Source organism: Vollenhovia emeryi, unplaced genomic scaffold (assembly GCF_000949405.1).
Source record: "Vollenhovia emeryi isolate VEMERY1.0 unplaced genomic scaffold, V.emery_V1.0 DF939231.1, whole genome shotgun sequence".
Classification (NCBI taxonomy): domain Eukaryota; kingdom Metazoa; phylum Arthropoda; class Insecta; order Hymenoptera; family Formicidae; genus Vollenhovia; species Vollenhovia emeryi.
Genome location: NW_011967135.1, coordinates 523,511 through 539,539, shown reverse-complemented (window position 1 = coordinate 539,539; position 16,029 = coordinate 523,511). Strand labels below are relative to the sequence as shown.

The 16,029-nt window shown below is 34.0% G+C and overlaps 1 protein-coding gene across 7 annotated transcripts in view; it reads left to right on the top strand.

Moving 5' to 3' along the window:
- LOC105560415 (histone-lysine N-methyltransferase 2C-like) overlaps positions 1-16,029 on the top strand; it is a 37,099-nt gene that overhangs the window by 3,977 nt on the left and 17,093 nt on the right. For 4 of the 7 annotated variants that reach the window (XR_001008827.1, XM_012009534.1, XM_012009533.1 and 1 more), the window contains exons 9-25: positions 105-343; positions 502-994; positions 1,477-1,741; positions 2,153-3,604; positions 3,756-3,917; positions 4,198-4,324; positions 4,439-4,653; positions 4,780-4,904; positions 6,881-7,186; positions 10,364-10,499; positions 10,851-10,954; positions 11,205-11,844; positions 12,194-12,379; positions 12,829-13,038; positions 14,318-14,596; positions 15,002-15,472; positions 15,699-15,895. Coding sequence is in view for 6 of the 7 variants with exons in the window: in XM_012009534.1 (XP_011864924.1) it covers positions 105-343; positions 502-994; positions 1,477-1,741; positions 2,153-3,604; positions 3,756-3,917; positions 4,198-4,324; positions 4,439-4,653; positions 4,780-4,904; positions 6,881-7,186; positions 10,364-10,499; positions 10,851-10,954; positions 11,205-11,844; positions 12,194-12,379; positions 12,829-13,038; positions 14,318-14,596; positions 15,002-15,472; positions 15,699-15,895 (5,607 nt within the window). In the remaining variant the exon portion in view is untranslated. The remainder of the gene's footprint in view (positions 1-104; positions 344-501; positions 995-1,476; positions 1,742-2,152; positions 3,605-3,755; positions 3,918-4,197; positions 4,325-4,438; positions 4,654-4,779; positions 4,905-6,880; positions 7,187-10,363; positions 10,500-10,850; positions 10,955-11,204; positions 11,845-12,193; positions 12,380-12,828; positions 13,039-14,317; positions 14,597-15,001; positions 15,473-15,698; positions 15,896-16,029) is intronic. The other 3 variants (XM_012009537.1, XM_012009536.1, XM_012009535.1) reach the window with 2 other exon arrangements.

The window sequence follows — 16,029 nt, the reverse complement described above, 5'->3', positions numbered from 1 at the left end:
TTAGAATATGTTTTCTGAGAAAATGCTTAAAAATGTATATTTTAATAATGTATGTATATACTCTCTTTTTTATTGGTTTTTGTAAAACAAGATTTTTGTAACAGGTGATGCTATGTGAGCGATGTGACAAGGCTTATCATCCAGGTTGTTTGCGACCGATTGTTACCTCTATTCCAAAATATGGCTGGAAGTGTAAGTGTTGTCGCGTGTGCACCGATTGTGGTTCACGTACTCCCGGAGCTGGCCTGTCCTCCAGATGGCATTCTCATTACACTGTCTGTGATTCGTGCTATCAGCAGCGCAACAAAGGCTTCTCTTGTCCCCTTTGCAGGAAGGCATATAGGTAACTGAAATTTTATGCATTTTTTACAAATGTTTTTACAAATATTACCACGTCGCGTGTTTATATTCTAATATACTTTGTTATATGTATATACTTTATGTTTAATTATATAATATTTAATTATTACATTGTTTACTCTTATATTTTACTCTTTGCAGAGCTGCGGCATATCGTGAAATGGTACAATGTCACACCTGCAAAAAATTTGTACACGGTACATGCGATCCCGAAGCTGACCCTCTTACTTATCAGCAACGAAAAGAGGCGAAACCGGATTATGAATATATCTGCCTACATTGTAAGAGCATTGCCATGGTGGCCAGACGAAAAGACAGCATCGATGATGGCGATTTAAGTCTGAGTGCTTCTCAAGAGAGCCTTGACGGTGAAGGTACCTCCTCTGAGGTAGACTATCCAAGTGGTTGTTCCGAAGAAGCACTTTATTCTGTCGGATTAGGGAAAGGGAAACCGTTTTGTGCCACCAAGATTGCGAAGAAAAGATTGGGAATTAGCGGTGGAGTTATTGGTAGGCCCAAAGGTATTGGGAAACTGGGCTATCAGAAGAGGCAGAAGATGACAGAGTTTGGAAGAAAGAGGGGGCCGAAAGGAAAAATGAGAGGGTTCTATGGAGTGCCCGAAGTGGGCTTACAGGTATGTGATAGTGCAAAAAGATTTGTGTAATGTATGTTTATATCGAATTCTGCATCAATTTTATCTTTAATCTTATCTCCCGTTTTGATATTAGTAAATTAATAAATATTTTAATTAATTAAATTAATTACTCCTTGACAAAATCGTTTTGCTAATATATATTTTTCTTTTAATTTTTCTTTTTTCTACTTTATTAAATAACACACACACACACACACACAACTTTGCATTTAGTATATTCAACTTCATTGTATTATATTCAATATTAGTATGCAAGAATTGTAATTTATAATTTATTATAATTTTAATATACCATTAATTATATCAATTATAACTCGAGAGTTGTTATTATCTTAATATTTTTACTAAAAAAAATTAATTTTATATCGGTTAAAATTATATGAACATTTGTTGGTTTTCTGATATTTTGGTAAATAACTTATTTCCTATAACTTATAAATATTCCTCTTCAATATTTGTAGAGTCCAAATCCAGATTCATCCCAATCAAAGGACGAAGAACAGCTTGGGGGTGAGAATAGATTAATCCTGTGCTCGGCAAAGGATAAATTTATTTTAACTCAGGATATTTGTGTGATGTGTGGCTCGATTGGTATGGATCAGGAAGGCTGTTTGATTGCATGCGTACAATGTGGCCAGTGTTATCATCCATATTGCGCTGGGGTTAAGATCACTAAGGTCATCTTACAAAAGGGCTGGCGATGTCTCGACTGTACTGTCTGTGAAGGTATTGAAAAATTAAATTACATGTATATTTTTATGTATGAAATGTTTGGTTAAACGTTATTGATGTACTTTACGAATTTTGAATTAAATTGATGAAAAATTATACAATATATTAGTGTGAATGAAAACTATTACATTAATGATTAAAAATTATTGAAATGAAAATTATATTTTATGACATAACAATATTTGCAATAAATAATATTATATATTATTGTTTGATTCTAAAATTAGTATAATACGAAGATGTTTGACAATGGCAAAAAAATTAATAAAATTATAAAATATCTTGCCAGATAATTTTGTTGATTTCTATTAGTTGTTGTAGCTCTATTTAATCTAGAAAATCTTAAATTGATTTGAAATAATTCCATTGGGCATTCTAGTGTTAATAAAATATTTTGTGTTTAAGGCTGTGGCGAGCGAAATGACGAAGCTCGCTTAATCCTTTGCGACGACTGCGATATCAGCTATCACATTTATTGTATGGACCCACCTTTGGATTTTGTGCCAGACGGTACCTGGAAATGCAAATGGTGTGCACAATGTCAGACTTGTGGCTCCAATGATCCTGGATGTAATTCATCTTGGCAGAAAAGTTATACCCAGTGTGGACCCTGTGCTTCTCATACCGCTTGCGTAGCTTGCCAAGAAGCTTATCAGGAGGGTGATCTCATCATTCAGTGTATACAGTGTGAAAGATGGCTTCACTGCGGTTGTGATTCGATTAAAAGCGAAGCTGAGGCCGAACGCTGTGCTGAGGAGGGTTACGTTTGTCTCCTCTGTCGTCCTAGAGATGTTCCCCCTCCTCATCTTCTTTCTAAACCTTCCTCGAAATTTGCTCGGTCATCTTCTCCACCTCAAAGTCGAAATACAGAATTGTTTAAATCTTCTTTGCAACCATATTTGGTGGAAGGAGTATATCTTTCCGAAGCTGGGATGAATCATATCAAGTCATTAACCGCTGAACATCAGCAAACAAGAAAAAAGAAAAGAAAACAGCCTCAGATGATGGACAAAGAAGCAGATATCATGGCGACTATTGAATCTGTCGTTGCTGGAGGAAGTTTAGACAATTCTTTGGAGGAAAATAAATTAGAAATGATGGATGTCAAAGATGAACCAGAAACAGTGTTGAAAGAGGGTATGGTATGGAATCAGCCTGCTCCCGAAGGCTTCAGTATTTGCACTTCAGAAACTGGACTTCCTGTTTTGCGAAGAAAACGCCAAAGAAATTTGCAAAAATTAGGAATTGGAGGGTTTCTTGTAAGAATGAGAACCAGGAAGGACAAAGAAGAAGAAGGAGATGCCGAAAAATCTGGAGAATCTTCAGTCGTAGGAGTGGGGGACGATAAACCCCGAAGAAAACCTCAGAGAAGAAAGCCAAAAACGAGACTGGCGGAATGTTATCCTATTTACATGCAAGAAGCGTTTTTTGGCAAGGATTTAATGGATACAACAAAGGAGAAAGATCTTGAGAGCAGCAGCGAATCCGAGGAAGAACCTAAAGTTCCTGAAAATGCTAATACAATTCAGTTATCTCAAGATGAACTGAAGGTAATGGAACAAGTCAAAGCAAAACAAGAGAAAGAAGATGAAAAGATTGCTCCTGAGCAAATCAAAAGAGAAGAAATTGTGGAGGATGACGGCAGTGATACTGAAGCACTCGGAGATATTTTACCAATTTCCGGAGATTTGTTAGATAGCGATTTAGTGAATACAATAATGAACGAAAACGATGAGGATTTGGCAAAGGCGAGCGAAGCTTTGGACGAGTTGGATGATGCACAAGGTGGAAGTAAAGATGAATTGACGGACATTCTCAGTCCTCATTTTAATTTGGAATCGATGGTCAGAGATACCGGTAGGCACTCTCAAATCAACATTAGATATATCATAGTAAATATTACAAATAATAGAATATACTATTTTATTAAAATTTTATTATTTCAGTAGCACATAAAATCTAGTCAACTAAATATAAAATTGAATATTATGTATATATTTTTTTTAAGGATTACCTAATATGGACAGTAAAGACATCGAAGATATATTTAAAGGCGTTCTGACTGATGAATCTCAGGAATCTCAGGAATCATCGGTGTTTTCTGTCCAAGCTCAGACTTCACATCCTTCATCGTCTACTACTCCTCTGGTGTCACCATCTCCCCATCCTGGTACATGTCAAATATGTTAAATGAAACAGTAATTAAAATCATATAAAGATCTAGTATTATGTTATACTAGAATGAAAATTACAAAATTACGATAATTAGAGAACAAGGATGGAAGAGAATTGAAATTAAGTTATTTATTATACAATTATAAGATGATGTTGATTCTAAGATATATTTTAAGATAATATTTGAGTATATAAATTGGAATATCTTAAAATATTACTTACTCTAATTCTGATATATTTTATATATTTTCTTATTTAAATCAATGACTTTATAGGTATTCAAACAGCAATGCCTTTGGCGAGACCTCAAGTACCTGGTGCTCTACCCTCGGTTGGTCAATCAAACTTAAATTCTCCAATGAGTTTCCCACCGCCTTCACCATATCACTCCGAATATAGCAAGTAAGAATAAACATAAAAAATAATATCAAAATTATATTGTAAAAACTGTAATATTTGTACATTTTGATATCTATTTTAATTGTTCTAAATATTAACTGTTTTTCAATTTTTTAGTAGTCCACAGTTTAGTCCAGCATTTTCGGAACCACCTAGTCCATGGGTGAATCCTGAAGACGAGGGAAATGCTCCAGCAGGAAATACTACTATTTCATACAACCAAAGAAGTAATATGAAGATGGAAGCTGACGAACCATTAGGTGCTAAAGCAACAATATCCTCGGTTCTTTATGCTAATCTCAATCATCCTGAATGGAAAACTGAATTTCCAGGTAAGAATATGTTTTTTCAATTAGTTTGAATTTTTTTTCTTATTCATTCTGCCAAAAGTTGCAATAAAATTTTAAGATCATAATTTATAATACTCTTATTTTAATGAATATTTTTACTTCATGCAGTATGGGCCGAGAGACACAAGCAAATTCTAAAGAAGTGGCGAGCACTCTCGAACGATAAGAAAACTCCGTATTTGACTAAAGCTCGAGATAATCGAGCCGCAGTTCGCATGAAGAAGACACAGCAGGTAATTGATATATACATCTATACATACATATTGCAGAAACGAGAAAAATACGGACTTTAATTATCGCATTTGTTTTTATACGTTAATTCTTTAGTCAAAATTTATGGTTGAGAGAAGCGCGATAATTCTTTGGGATAACCCATATTTTTAGACATTCTTTCATTGGGGTTTTTGTCCTCGAGCGTGTCTTGTGCTAACACTCAAGTGAGACTAACAGCTCGATAGTTCTGTGTGTCGTAAACTATTGTTCCTATTGTAAACTTCAGGTTTTCATGGTTTCACCAGCATTACTGGTTAATTAAAACGAAATAATATTTATCTTACGAAGATTGGATTATATCCGAATTCTTGTTTTGTTTTTTTTGCTGTAGATTCAGAAAGATAAAATAATAGTGTTGAAAGTAAATAAAATTTTAAATAGGTAATTAAAATGATTAACAGTGGATTTTGTTCCATATTTATCTATTAATTTTATTTAAAACGTAAATTTTATTATAGGTGAATGATTGAAATAGAATATTTGCTTAATGTAGGATGAGGAAATCTATTGTTTACATTAGAAATATAATTGTATTTCTCAAAAAATAATCTAAAATCAAAAGATAAATATAAGGAAGAAAGATTTCGACAAAATTCTTTATTGAAGTTTTTATATTGCAAGATATTTCAAGTCAAATCAAGTTTTATCCGTATATAATTTCGGCAGTAGAAAATATTGTGTCATTAACAATATAAATAAGTCCCACTCACGCTCGAAGATAGGTAAAATTGAATGTGAACGGGTCTCTATATAGTGGGCCCAAATGAGGTGAAAAGGGACTTAAAAATTTTATCTTCCATGTAAAAATTGAGTATAGAAATATTTATAAAGATATTTGCAAGTACATATATACTAAGTTCTAGGAGAAGGATATTATTATACAGTATTTCAAATTTTAATGTTCAGAATATGTCAGTATAATAGAAATAAGAAACAAATTGTTATATGAATATATATGTTTATAACAACTTTATTCAAAAGTTGTAAAAACAGTTTTTACAAAACAAAACTGGCACAATTTTATCATTAAAATTTGAGACACAAATATTTATATATCTGGAATCTCTATATAAATCTATAGATCTGCATGTTGTTTAGATGTGGATCTACAAAATCAATTTATGAATTTGTAATCTATAAATCTATTAATTTGTAAGTGTGTAGATGAATGAACCCCGTTACCTATTCTTTTGTCACTGTTTTATAAATTAGATTTAGATATGTATAATATTTAAAACCACAATTGGTACAACATAGTAGATATATCCAATAAGAATCCTTGCAAATTTACAAGTTTGTAGATCCATATTTGTAGATTCACGGAATCCAGAAAATCCATATATACCTTGCTTTTATGTGTTTCGTAAATACAAAGCAGACAGTCTTATATGTTAATAATCGAAATTACCTGTTGAGTGCGACTTATTCTTATCTCGTCTCGTTCGGGCCCATTATATCATTTTTTACATGCAGGGTGTTTCTCATAAAGCTATTATTTTGATGTTATTATAGTGTGCATATATAAATATATAGAAAATTTCAGATATATTTAAAAAAATGGAACAAAATTATTAATGTTTTAAGATGTAAGAAGAAGAAACGTAATACTATAAGGCATGTGTATAAAAGAGTCCTGTTATGTAACAGTCATTTAATTCATACATACAAAGAAATATTTTCCTTTAGTTTTTTTTTGTTCAGATGTTACTTAGAAGATGCAAGAACTAAAAATTTTAAGAAATTTACATTCTTTTTATAAATATAAAAATTTATCAATATAATTGATTTTGTAAAGAATATATAGAGAAATTTATTTGCGTGATAATTTGACAATGGAGCAGTGTTGTAAAAAATACTTCTATATAAGATTGCTTTATGCGAGACATCCTCATGCGTATATCGTGTGACTGCGAACCACCCGGTGTTGATCCGACAGCTCTCCAAGGAGACACCACCACCAAGCACCACCAACACTATCATCACTACCAATATAACCACCACCAATACCACCACCATCAATATCAACACCACTACTACTACTACTACCACCGCCATGACTACCATCATCACCAAACCCGCCGCTATGACGGCTCAGCAGCAGCAGCAGCAACAGCAGCAGCAGCAACAACAGCAGCAACAGCAGCAGCAGCAGCAGGGAGTAGGCCTGAGGCCCATTGAGAAGCAATCAGGAATGTTGATGACCACTGGAATGACATCAACCGGCAACAATCAACATCAGGAGGTGTGTGGGGTGCAGGGTACCCCGCCCAGCCCCTCCCTGTCCCCTGAGGCTCCTAGAAACCTACAGTCATCTGCCTTGCAATCTTGCACAACACCGGCTTCTTCGTCCTCTTTGTCTTCTTCTACGTCTTCCTCTTCTTTTTCTCATTGCAACAATTCGGGTGAAGGGCAGCAACCCCTCCAGCAACGTCCACCCCCGATTGTCGTTAACAGCGGCGGTGGGAGCAGTAGCATAGATCAACATCAGATCCGAGTGCTCACTCCGTCCGAGATCATGCGCACCCTTCCGTCCCTCAGCCAGGAGCACTACGACCCCCCACCTCCGCCACCACCACCCACTGCAATTGTTCACACTGTGCCTCCCGTACAGAACCATCACCACCACCACCACCATCACCACCACCACCACCCGAATAACATCATGGTGAGAGCCTCCGTAGTGTTTTCTTACCTTTCTCTTTGCATCTGATCGAGACTTAGTGTTCCCCCTGTACACATACATGTATTTTATTCAAAATATTGTAAACGAAGATTTTACTCCTTAAATGAGTGTTTCATGCTTCAAATAGGGCTGTGATTGATATTTAAATTACATTGTACTCTTATTTAGCATCATTATCAATATTTGCCCTATAAAGAGTTTAATTTACACATACGTATTAATTTTTTTAATTAATGTTTTATAAGTATGCATTTTATAATTTTTATTTCCTTATCTGTTTGAACTTATTTTAAATTAAATTTATTTAAAAATATTTTTTTGAATACAGAATGCTAAACATTCTTGTCAAATCGTCGTTGTAATAGAGAGTATTTTGGTAGTGTATACTTACACATATTTCTTTATAATTCAAAAATATTTCAATAGCATGTTCAAGGATAGTAGCTTTAATCAGTCCTGTTACTTTCATTCCTATCAATCCTAATTCACGAATCATTATTCATTTCTTATCCTTTGAATCCATTGATATTGCTTATGATTTTTTTATTATTGTTGTGGGTGATTGATAAATTAGTATACTATGGTATATTGCTACTATAGTATCATGGTTATGCAGTAGCTTAGTACTAATTTTATCACTATACATTCTTTCAGAGTTCCCCTCCCAGTAAAACAAGTAGTATAAATATAATTTTATAAAATTAAGAATTCCCTGTTCTTATATCTGTTTTAAAGCCGATATGAGAGATTCAGCAAACAAATAGGCATAGCAAATACATTATAACCTGAAGAAATAAAAACAGAAATAGGAATAATATGGAAATTCATTAAATAGGAATTTTTTTCCATCTCTTGTATAGAAGGAACAAGATCTTGTAACTTATGTTTTTTTTTTTAGAACTATTATACAGATGATATATTTTTGTAGTATATTTATCATGTTTAGATATATCCCAAGAGGATATCCTAGATTTACCACATTTTGTAATGGCCAATTTATGAGGTTACTTAAAGATGAAAATTTTTTAATTTTATTAAAATATCAAACATTACAAAAATGTTTTAATAGAAAACATTATTTAAAGGTAATTAATCTGTTATGCATATTGACAATATAAATATTATAGAATAATGCTGTTAGAGTGCAAAGTGCTGCAGGTTGTCAAAACTGAGATTTGCCATTGGCGCATGATATTTTTTATATCATTCTAACCAATATCAATTTCAGTACATTATATTTAAGTATATTTTTGCTATTATGCAATGTATCGCATTCAAATATGCAAGCTTTGGACAGTGCCACTTTAAATACACACACATACAAATACAAAATTATTATTAAATAAGAACTATTAAACTATTACAGCTCCGACATTACAGATTAAAATTTTTATTTTTAAATGATCTTATCTAGTGTCAGCACACACAAATAATGTGTTACATTTGGTATATTCTATATACATAACACAAGTTTGATTATAATTGTATTTTGTTGTATAAAATTACTGGAATCCAACATTTTAGTATGCATGAATGTGGAATCGTCGCATTATATAATCTTTGATGAGATTGTGGTGTTTGTGATGTTTTGTGTTTTGGATCGTGAATAAGTTTCCTCCAACAGAACTAATTAATACACGCGCGTGTACATGTATAGATGTGTTTACTAATATTATAAATTAATCTCTTTAAATTAATATACTATATATGGTGGCTGGTTATAATAATTTCCAGTGTGTTTGCACATATATGAGATTTACAGAATCTTGCCAATTATTAATTTCGTTGTGTAATATTGTTGTTACTTAAAAAAAATGTTTATGCAAGATAGGCCAAAAGTTTGAAATTATATTTATTTTTCATAGCACAAAAATAATGCAGGATTAAGAAAGTTAATATTTATTTCTTAGTTTTCCTTAAATATTTTTTTCAGATTTTTGGCCAGCATTATAAATATGAATACTTTTTATTGGCTGATTGTAATTAGTGCTTCATACTTCACTGTGCTTTATAAAAAAAGGTCATTACATTTTGAGAATTAATTTCCTGATAGCAACTCATATACATATGTATATAAGCATCATTGTGAAAATATTTTTATAACTTTTGGATGTATATTTATTAAATTTGTGTTAAATTTTTATGAATAAGGTTAATATTAAATAAAATAACTATACATTTAATAATATAGAAATATTAAAATATAGTAAAATAAACAAAAATTTCATAAAAATAACAAAATTAATTTTAAGACTCCTGGATGTTCACTGTTGGGTTATGATATCAAAGGTAAGAAATAACATACTGAAAAGTTTTACATGTCATTTTCGAATAAAAAGATATTTGGATAAAACAACATCGCTTTACCTATAAATATCTTGATCATATGATGCTGCACATATGCAAGCCTTATCATGATTATTAACTGTTGAGGGAAAAGAATAATTTTCGGAATATTTTATAAGTATGCTAAAGCGATCTGAAGTGTTGTTTCATCTAATATTTCTTTTTATTAAAAAATGCAAGAATCCTCAGCATATTATTTCTTGCTTCTGACGTTACGATCCTAGTGAACACCCAGGAATCTTAATAGTAGAGCTGATTTTTATTTTAATGTTTTACTAATACCTGGTAAATATAACTAATAAATTTAGTTTAAAGAAGAATCACATTAAATGTAATGACCTTTTTTTTTAAGGAAAACCTTGAAAATTATATATTATTGGTCTTCAACAGGAACAGGAAAGACTAGCAAACAAAGATCGATCTACCAAAGAAGCTGAACAGGAAAGACAATGGAAACAAATGCAAGCCTTCCGTCAACAACAAGCACAAATGCAGCAGCAGGTCCTCCATGAACAACGCGTACATGGTATATTTACTATATTAAATTCTACAATAACAATTCGAAGCATTATTCTGTCATTTTATAATATTTAGCTTCTATTTGATAAAAACTCTAAATTTTAATAAAGATTTTAGGAAAGAACTTGGAAAATTAACGATAAAAAAAGATTTTAATAGTTTTATTATATTATAATTAAAAACGTTAAATTTTAGTTTATAAGTTGTTTTTACGCAAATAACACATAAATATTAAAAGTTTTGTTGGGAGTAGAAAGTACAGTGAAAACTTAAACTCAAACTTTTATTAACATAAGAGAAGACTTATATTAACATAATATGAATTGTAATTATAATATATTTCTTTTCTATCTAAAAGGAATTGCCAGAGTACATAGACAAATCAGTGAAGACACTACACCTCAACTAAGTAGTGATACTACACCTGCATTAACAGCACAATTACAAGTTTCCACGGCGCAAGTAAGTCTATTTAATCTTTTTAAACTTAGATTGTATGTATCTTAATTAATAAAATATTTTAATCAAATTATTTTAAATTACTTTTTTTTATCAAGAATATAATATCATTTGTCGTGTATTTTACATTATTATGCGAATTATGTGAAATTTAAACGGTCAATGTATTCACAAATTGCTTAAAAATCGGAAAATATAACAAATTAATAAAATTCGAAAAATGTAAAATATTAACCTTGAAATTTTGATGCAGGATACAAGTCAACTGACTTCTCTAGCCTCTCCTTCCCGAAATACTTTTGCTACGCCCTCACTCAAAGCCCCTCGCAGTCTAACACCTCAGTCACCTCATCATCCAACCATGGTACGTTTGCCTGCGCAAGCTCCTTGTCGGACAATACGTCCTGGCTTTTCTCAACCACCATCTCCCTTCTCGCCACAGGCACCCCAGTCACCCCATGATTTTCCACAGTCTCCTGCCTCTTCTCAACCTTCTCAGGAGTCACATTTCCAGCGCTTCGAGGGCAACGTCTCAACTCCTGCATCCCCTTATTCGTCACCTCAGACACCAGGTACACCCCGTACCCCTGTGTTTAATCCTCCGCGACCCCCTGTTTACGCTCCTCCTCCTCCTCCTCCCCCTCCTCCTCCTCCTCCTCCTCCTGCAACATCACGAACTCCTGATCCTTACAGCCAGCCACCAGTCACTCCTACACCTGTCCCTGCTGCATCTGGCTATCCATCGCCCAGAGGATCTGAGACTCCTCGAACACCTCAGGAACAAGAGGTTGCCTTCGCACAGCAACCAGAAGTCAATAGGCAGTTGAGAGATTTGCTGCAAAGGCAACAATTTAATAAGAAGATTGAAGGAGTCAGTACCAACTGGGTTCAAGGTATGCTTTATTCTATAATTTTATATCAGTAACTGCCAAAGTTTCTGACCAAGTTGTCTTTTATACATACGTTCCTTTTAAAAATATATATTTTGAATAAACTTGCAACTTTATCAATATTACTGCAACAATAGACGTTTGCAAAAATTGTTAATGTGAATTAATTAATATGATAATAGTACTATAATAATTAATTTCATTACTATTAATTATTAATACTTATTAATAATTATAATAAACATCACTAGTAAATATAAGAAACTATATTACTAAATTTTCTAAAATTTAATTTAACAAAAATTTAATTAACATTATATTTTTTACCATTTCAATTACATTGATAATTCAGATGGACAAACCAACACGGAGAATAACCAGCAACAGTTTGACGCAGCTTCAGCTCATGTTCAGCTTCAGCAACATCCTCAAGTACAAAACAACTCGAGCGAAGGTACTTTTAGACATCCACTTCCGCCAGGCACTGTTAGACCCAGAATGCCCATTCAACCAAACGTCTTAATAAGAAATTCCATTGGTATGCAATATTTTTTGTACAATATTTATTAATTTTCTATATAGTAACTATCTATATAGTATTTAAATATTCTAACATTAAATATTTTCACAAAATTAATTTATTATATTGTTACGCTCCCTTGACGGAAGGATGTTGGCAATCTCGCGGGTCTCACGCGCGCACTCTCTCACACTTACGCGCGGACGCGTAAATAAGAGACACCGTTTTCCGAATTCTCAACGTATGGATTTATTCGAAGAGTAACACAGCTCGTCTTAAAATCCACCAAGCTCAACACGAAATCTCCTCAAACTTATTTACAAACAAAACGAACTCTGTATCGTGGTAACCCGCCACGATACCGGGCGTCGCTTTCCAATCGCGGGCGTAACAATATTATTAACTTTTATCTTTTATGTAAAAATTTTTTTCTAAGTGAAATATCCGTGTGTGATGTATGAATTCAGGAATACCCGCACGACATCCTGTAGCAGGAAATATTCAGAATCCAATTGACCATCGTACCAGGGCGCTACTGCAGAATAGGCCCCAAGTAGCTACCAATATACCTGCTCAACAGCATTTCCAGGCAACTCCAAACCTCCAAACACGATTGCCAGCAGTAAGAAACGCCATTTCCGAATCTTACGACATTTTGCAGCAACAGAGATTTACAGGTAAATTAAATTTTCCAAAATGTTTTTTAGCTTTTTATAATTGTAATCTCAGTTATCTTGGCCTTACGTTTAATAGAAAAGGAGACTATAAGGATCACTTAAAGGTTCTAGAGGCGAAAGGGAGAAGGGCAGCAAATAGAGTATGGGGGTTAGGTGAAAGGATATGTAAGGACGATTTCGAAAGAAGAGGGATGTTATTTAACTATTTGGTGAGGAGTGTTATGTCGTACGGTGTAGAACTTTGGGGATGGGCGGAGAGGAAAACTCTAGAGAAAATAATGTTGGACTATGTAAGATGGGTATTTAAGCTTGATTTTTGTACGCCAAGGTATCTAATAACGAGAGAACTAGAATTGGATAAATTAAAAATTAAATGGGGGATAAATGCGAGGAGATATGAGGAAAAAATAAAAGAGATGGGGGACAATAGATGGGTAAAAGTTTGTTGGAAAGAAAAACAAGAGGAAGGATGGACTGATTTGTATGGTAGGGAGAGGGAGGCTTATTATAATAGAAATGGATGGGGTATTATTGCAGTAGATAGCATGCCGAAGGAGGAAAGGAATATGATAAAAGATTTAAAAAATAGAGAAGAAGACACAAAGGCAATGGGAAGAAGGTAGGATTAGGGAAGCGAAATATAATAAGAGATACAGAGATTTAAGCAATGCGGAGAGGAGACCGAGATACTTAGAGTTTAGAAATATAGATTGATGGGAAATGGTAAGGAAATTAGAGCGCTGATAAGATTAAGATGCGGAAATATGGAGGAAGATAACAAATACTGGTTGGAAGAAGAAAATGAACGAAGAATACGTATATTTTGTAAGGAGGGTAAAGATAATATAGAGCACTATATAAAGGATTGTAAAACGACGAAAGACTGGTTTTTAGAGTTAGGTAATAGTATGGAAAAGAAGTTGGAAAGATTATATAACGATGTAATAGATGAAGATAAAGGAAAGATGTTGTGTAAATTATGGAAGGAAAAAGAAAGGCAAAAAAAGATGAGCTAGTCATTGTAGAAATAAGAAATTAGAAGTAAGAAATGAGAAGGGAAGAGATTAGGGGTAGAGATTAGAGAGAGTATGAATGAGAGTATAGATGAATGAGTGGTTAAGGAACTATTGTAAACCAAGTCCCACTTTCTGGCTGTATGCTAAAGATAAAGCAATATATATATATATATTGTAATCTGAAATATGAGACAGTTTTGATGTTCCACAAACATGAAAATCTATAAATAAAGTGTTTTTAATTTAAAAAATACTTTTTTTAGATGTGAATCAGGCGCAGAACCAGCGCGTCGCGCGAACGGCGCAGGATTTAAATCAAGGTATTCGCATGTTGAGTACAGCTCCAGGGATGGTCCGAGCACCACTCGCCCCCACGACAATGGGTGAGACTGCGGGAGTGGCTACTTCAGAAGCGTCCGAGATCCCCGACAATGTGACAGCCGAATTGGAAAAGCTGGAACAGGAAGGAGCTCCGATGGTTGAAGTCGAGGGCGTCAGTGCAATATTAGGAGATTTAGCAGATGATGATGACGAATTGCTCGGTAAGTGCATGTGTGTGTGTGTGCGTGTGCGTGTGTGTGTGTGTGGTTGGTATTGTATTCTCTTTCTCTTAAATCGTTTATGTTTTTTGCCGAACTTGCGTGGAAATCTTTTTTAATTTTTTATTTTTTTAGTTGTATTTTTTTGCACTGAGAATGATCCGAGGTGAATCGAACCGTTTGTATTTTACATTCTATTATTAAATTGTCCACGACTATTTTAAAGACTACGCCTTATTATCTGTGTACGGCTTGCATTAGCCTTCTCTACCTTCCACTAGTTTTACATTTTGACAGCCTAAATTTACCGGATATATTAGAATTAAATTTTGTGTGTGTGGAGAGTAAATTTCTTATATAAATTAACATAAAATTAAACATTCAAAATAAAAAAATTTATTATTGAAGCTGAAATGGGAGCGGACTTCAACATTCTGGAATATGCCGACCCTGAACTGACCACGATCGCAGGTGGAAAGAAGACCAATATTCTTGATTTGGATCTCGAACAAGTTGAAGTTGATTCCAAAGACGATAAGCAAAAAAAGGAAACCCGGGATGAAGATCAGAAGCCGGAATTGACTCCATCTTCTGAAATTGCTGATTCCTGCTCGACAAGCACGAGTTTGACCCTGACAGAAAACTCCAACGTGCCGACAATGACATCGCCACAGGTGACGTCGCAGGCGATGCAGGCGCAAGTAGTGCAGCAGCAGATGCAACAGGCAGTAACGATGGGCCGACCGATGCTACCAGGGACAAGATTGCTTTCACCGGATGGGGCAGTCGGAGTGGTAACTTCCACAAACACGGTAACTGTGAGTTATCCACCTAGTTTTCCTGGACATCCGCAGAGAATTTCGCAGGGACATATACAAGGTAAATTGAAAAACTCATAATACAACAACAATGAGTTAAAATATTAGATTTTTTTGGTAAAAAAATTATATTTTCCGAAAATCTCTAATTATAAATATTTTTACCTCCGATTTCATATTTATTATGTGAAATAATAAATATTTTGTATAGCTATATTTATATTGCATTACGTTTTAGCGCGTTTAATCTTGACATTTAATACCTATAATATGTATTTTTATCATAGTCTCGCCACAACGGCTGGGCATGCGAGTCGCGGCGGGGGTGCCAACTATGCCGGGCAGAGTAGTTGCTGTTAATCACATGATTGGACCCCGGATGTCATTGGCTCCACCGCCGCCACCGCCGCCGCCACCGCCACCGCTGCCGCCACCGCCACCCCCTTATCCGGGACCACCACCGCCGTATCCAGGACCGATACAAGTAAGTAACGATAATTATATTTATCACAGTCTTTCTCTTTAAATTTTTATGCATTGCTTTAATAATTAATTTTTTCATGTAACTATTACAGAATCAAATTAGTAAATTCAATTAAAAAGACTAAAAAGATTAAA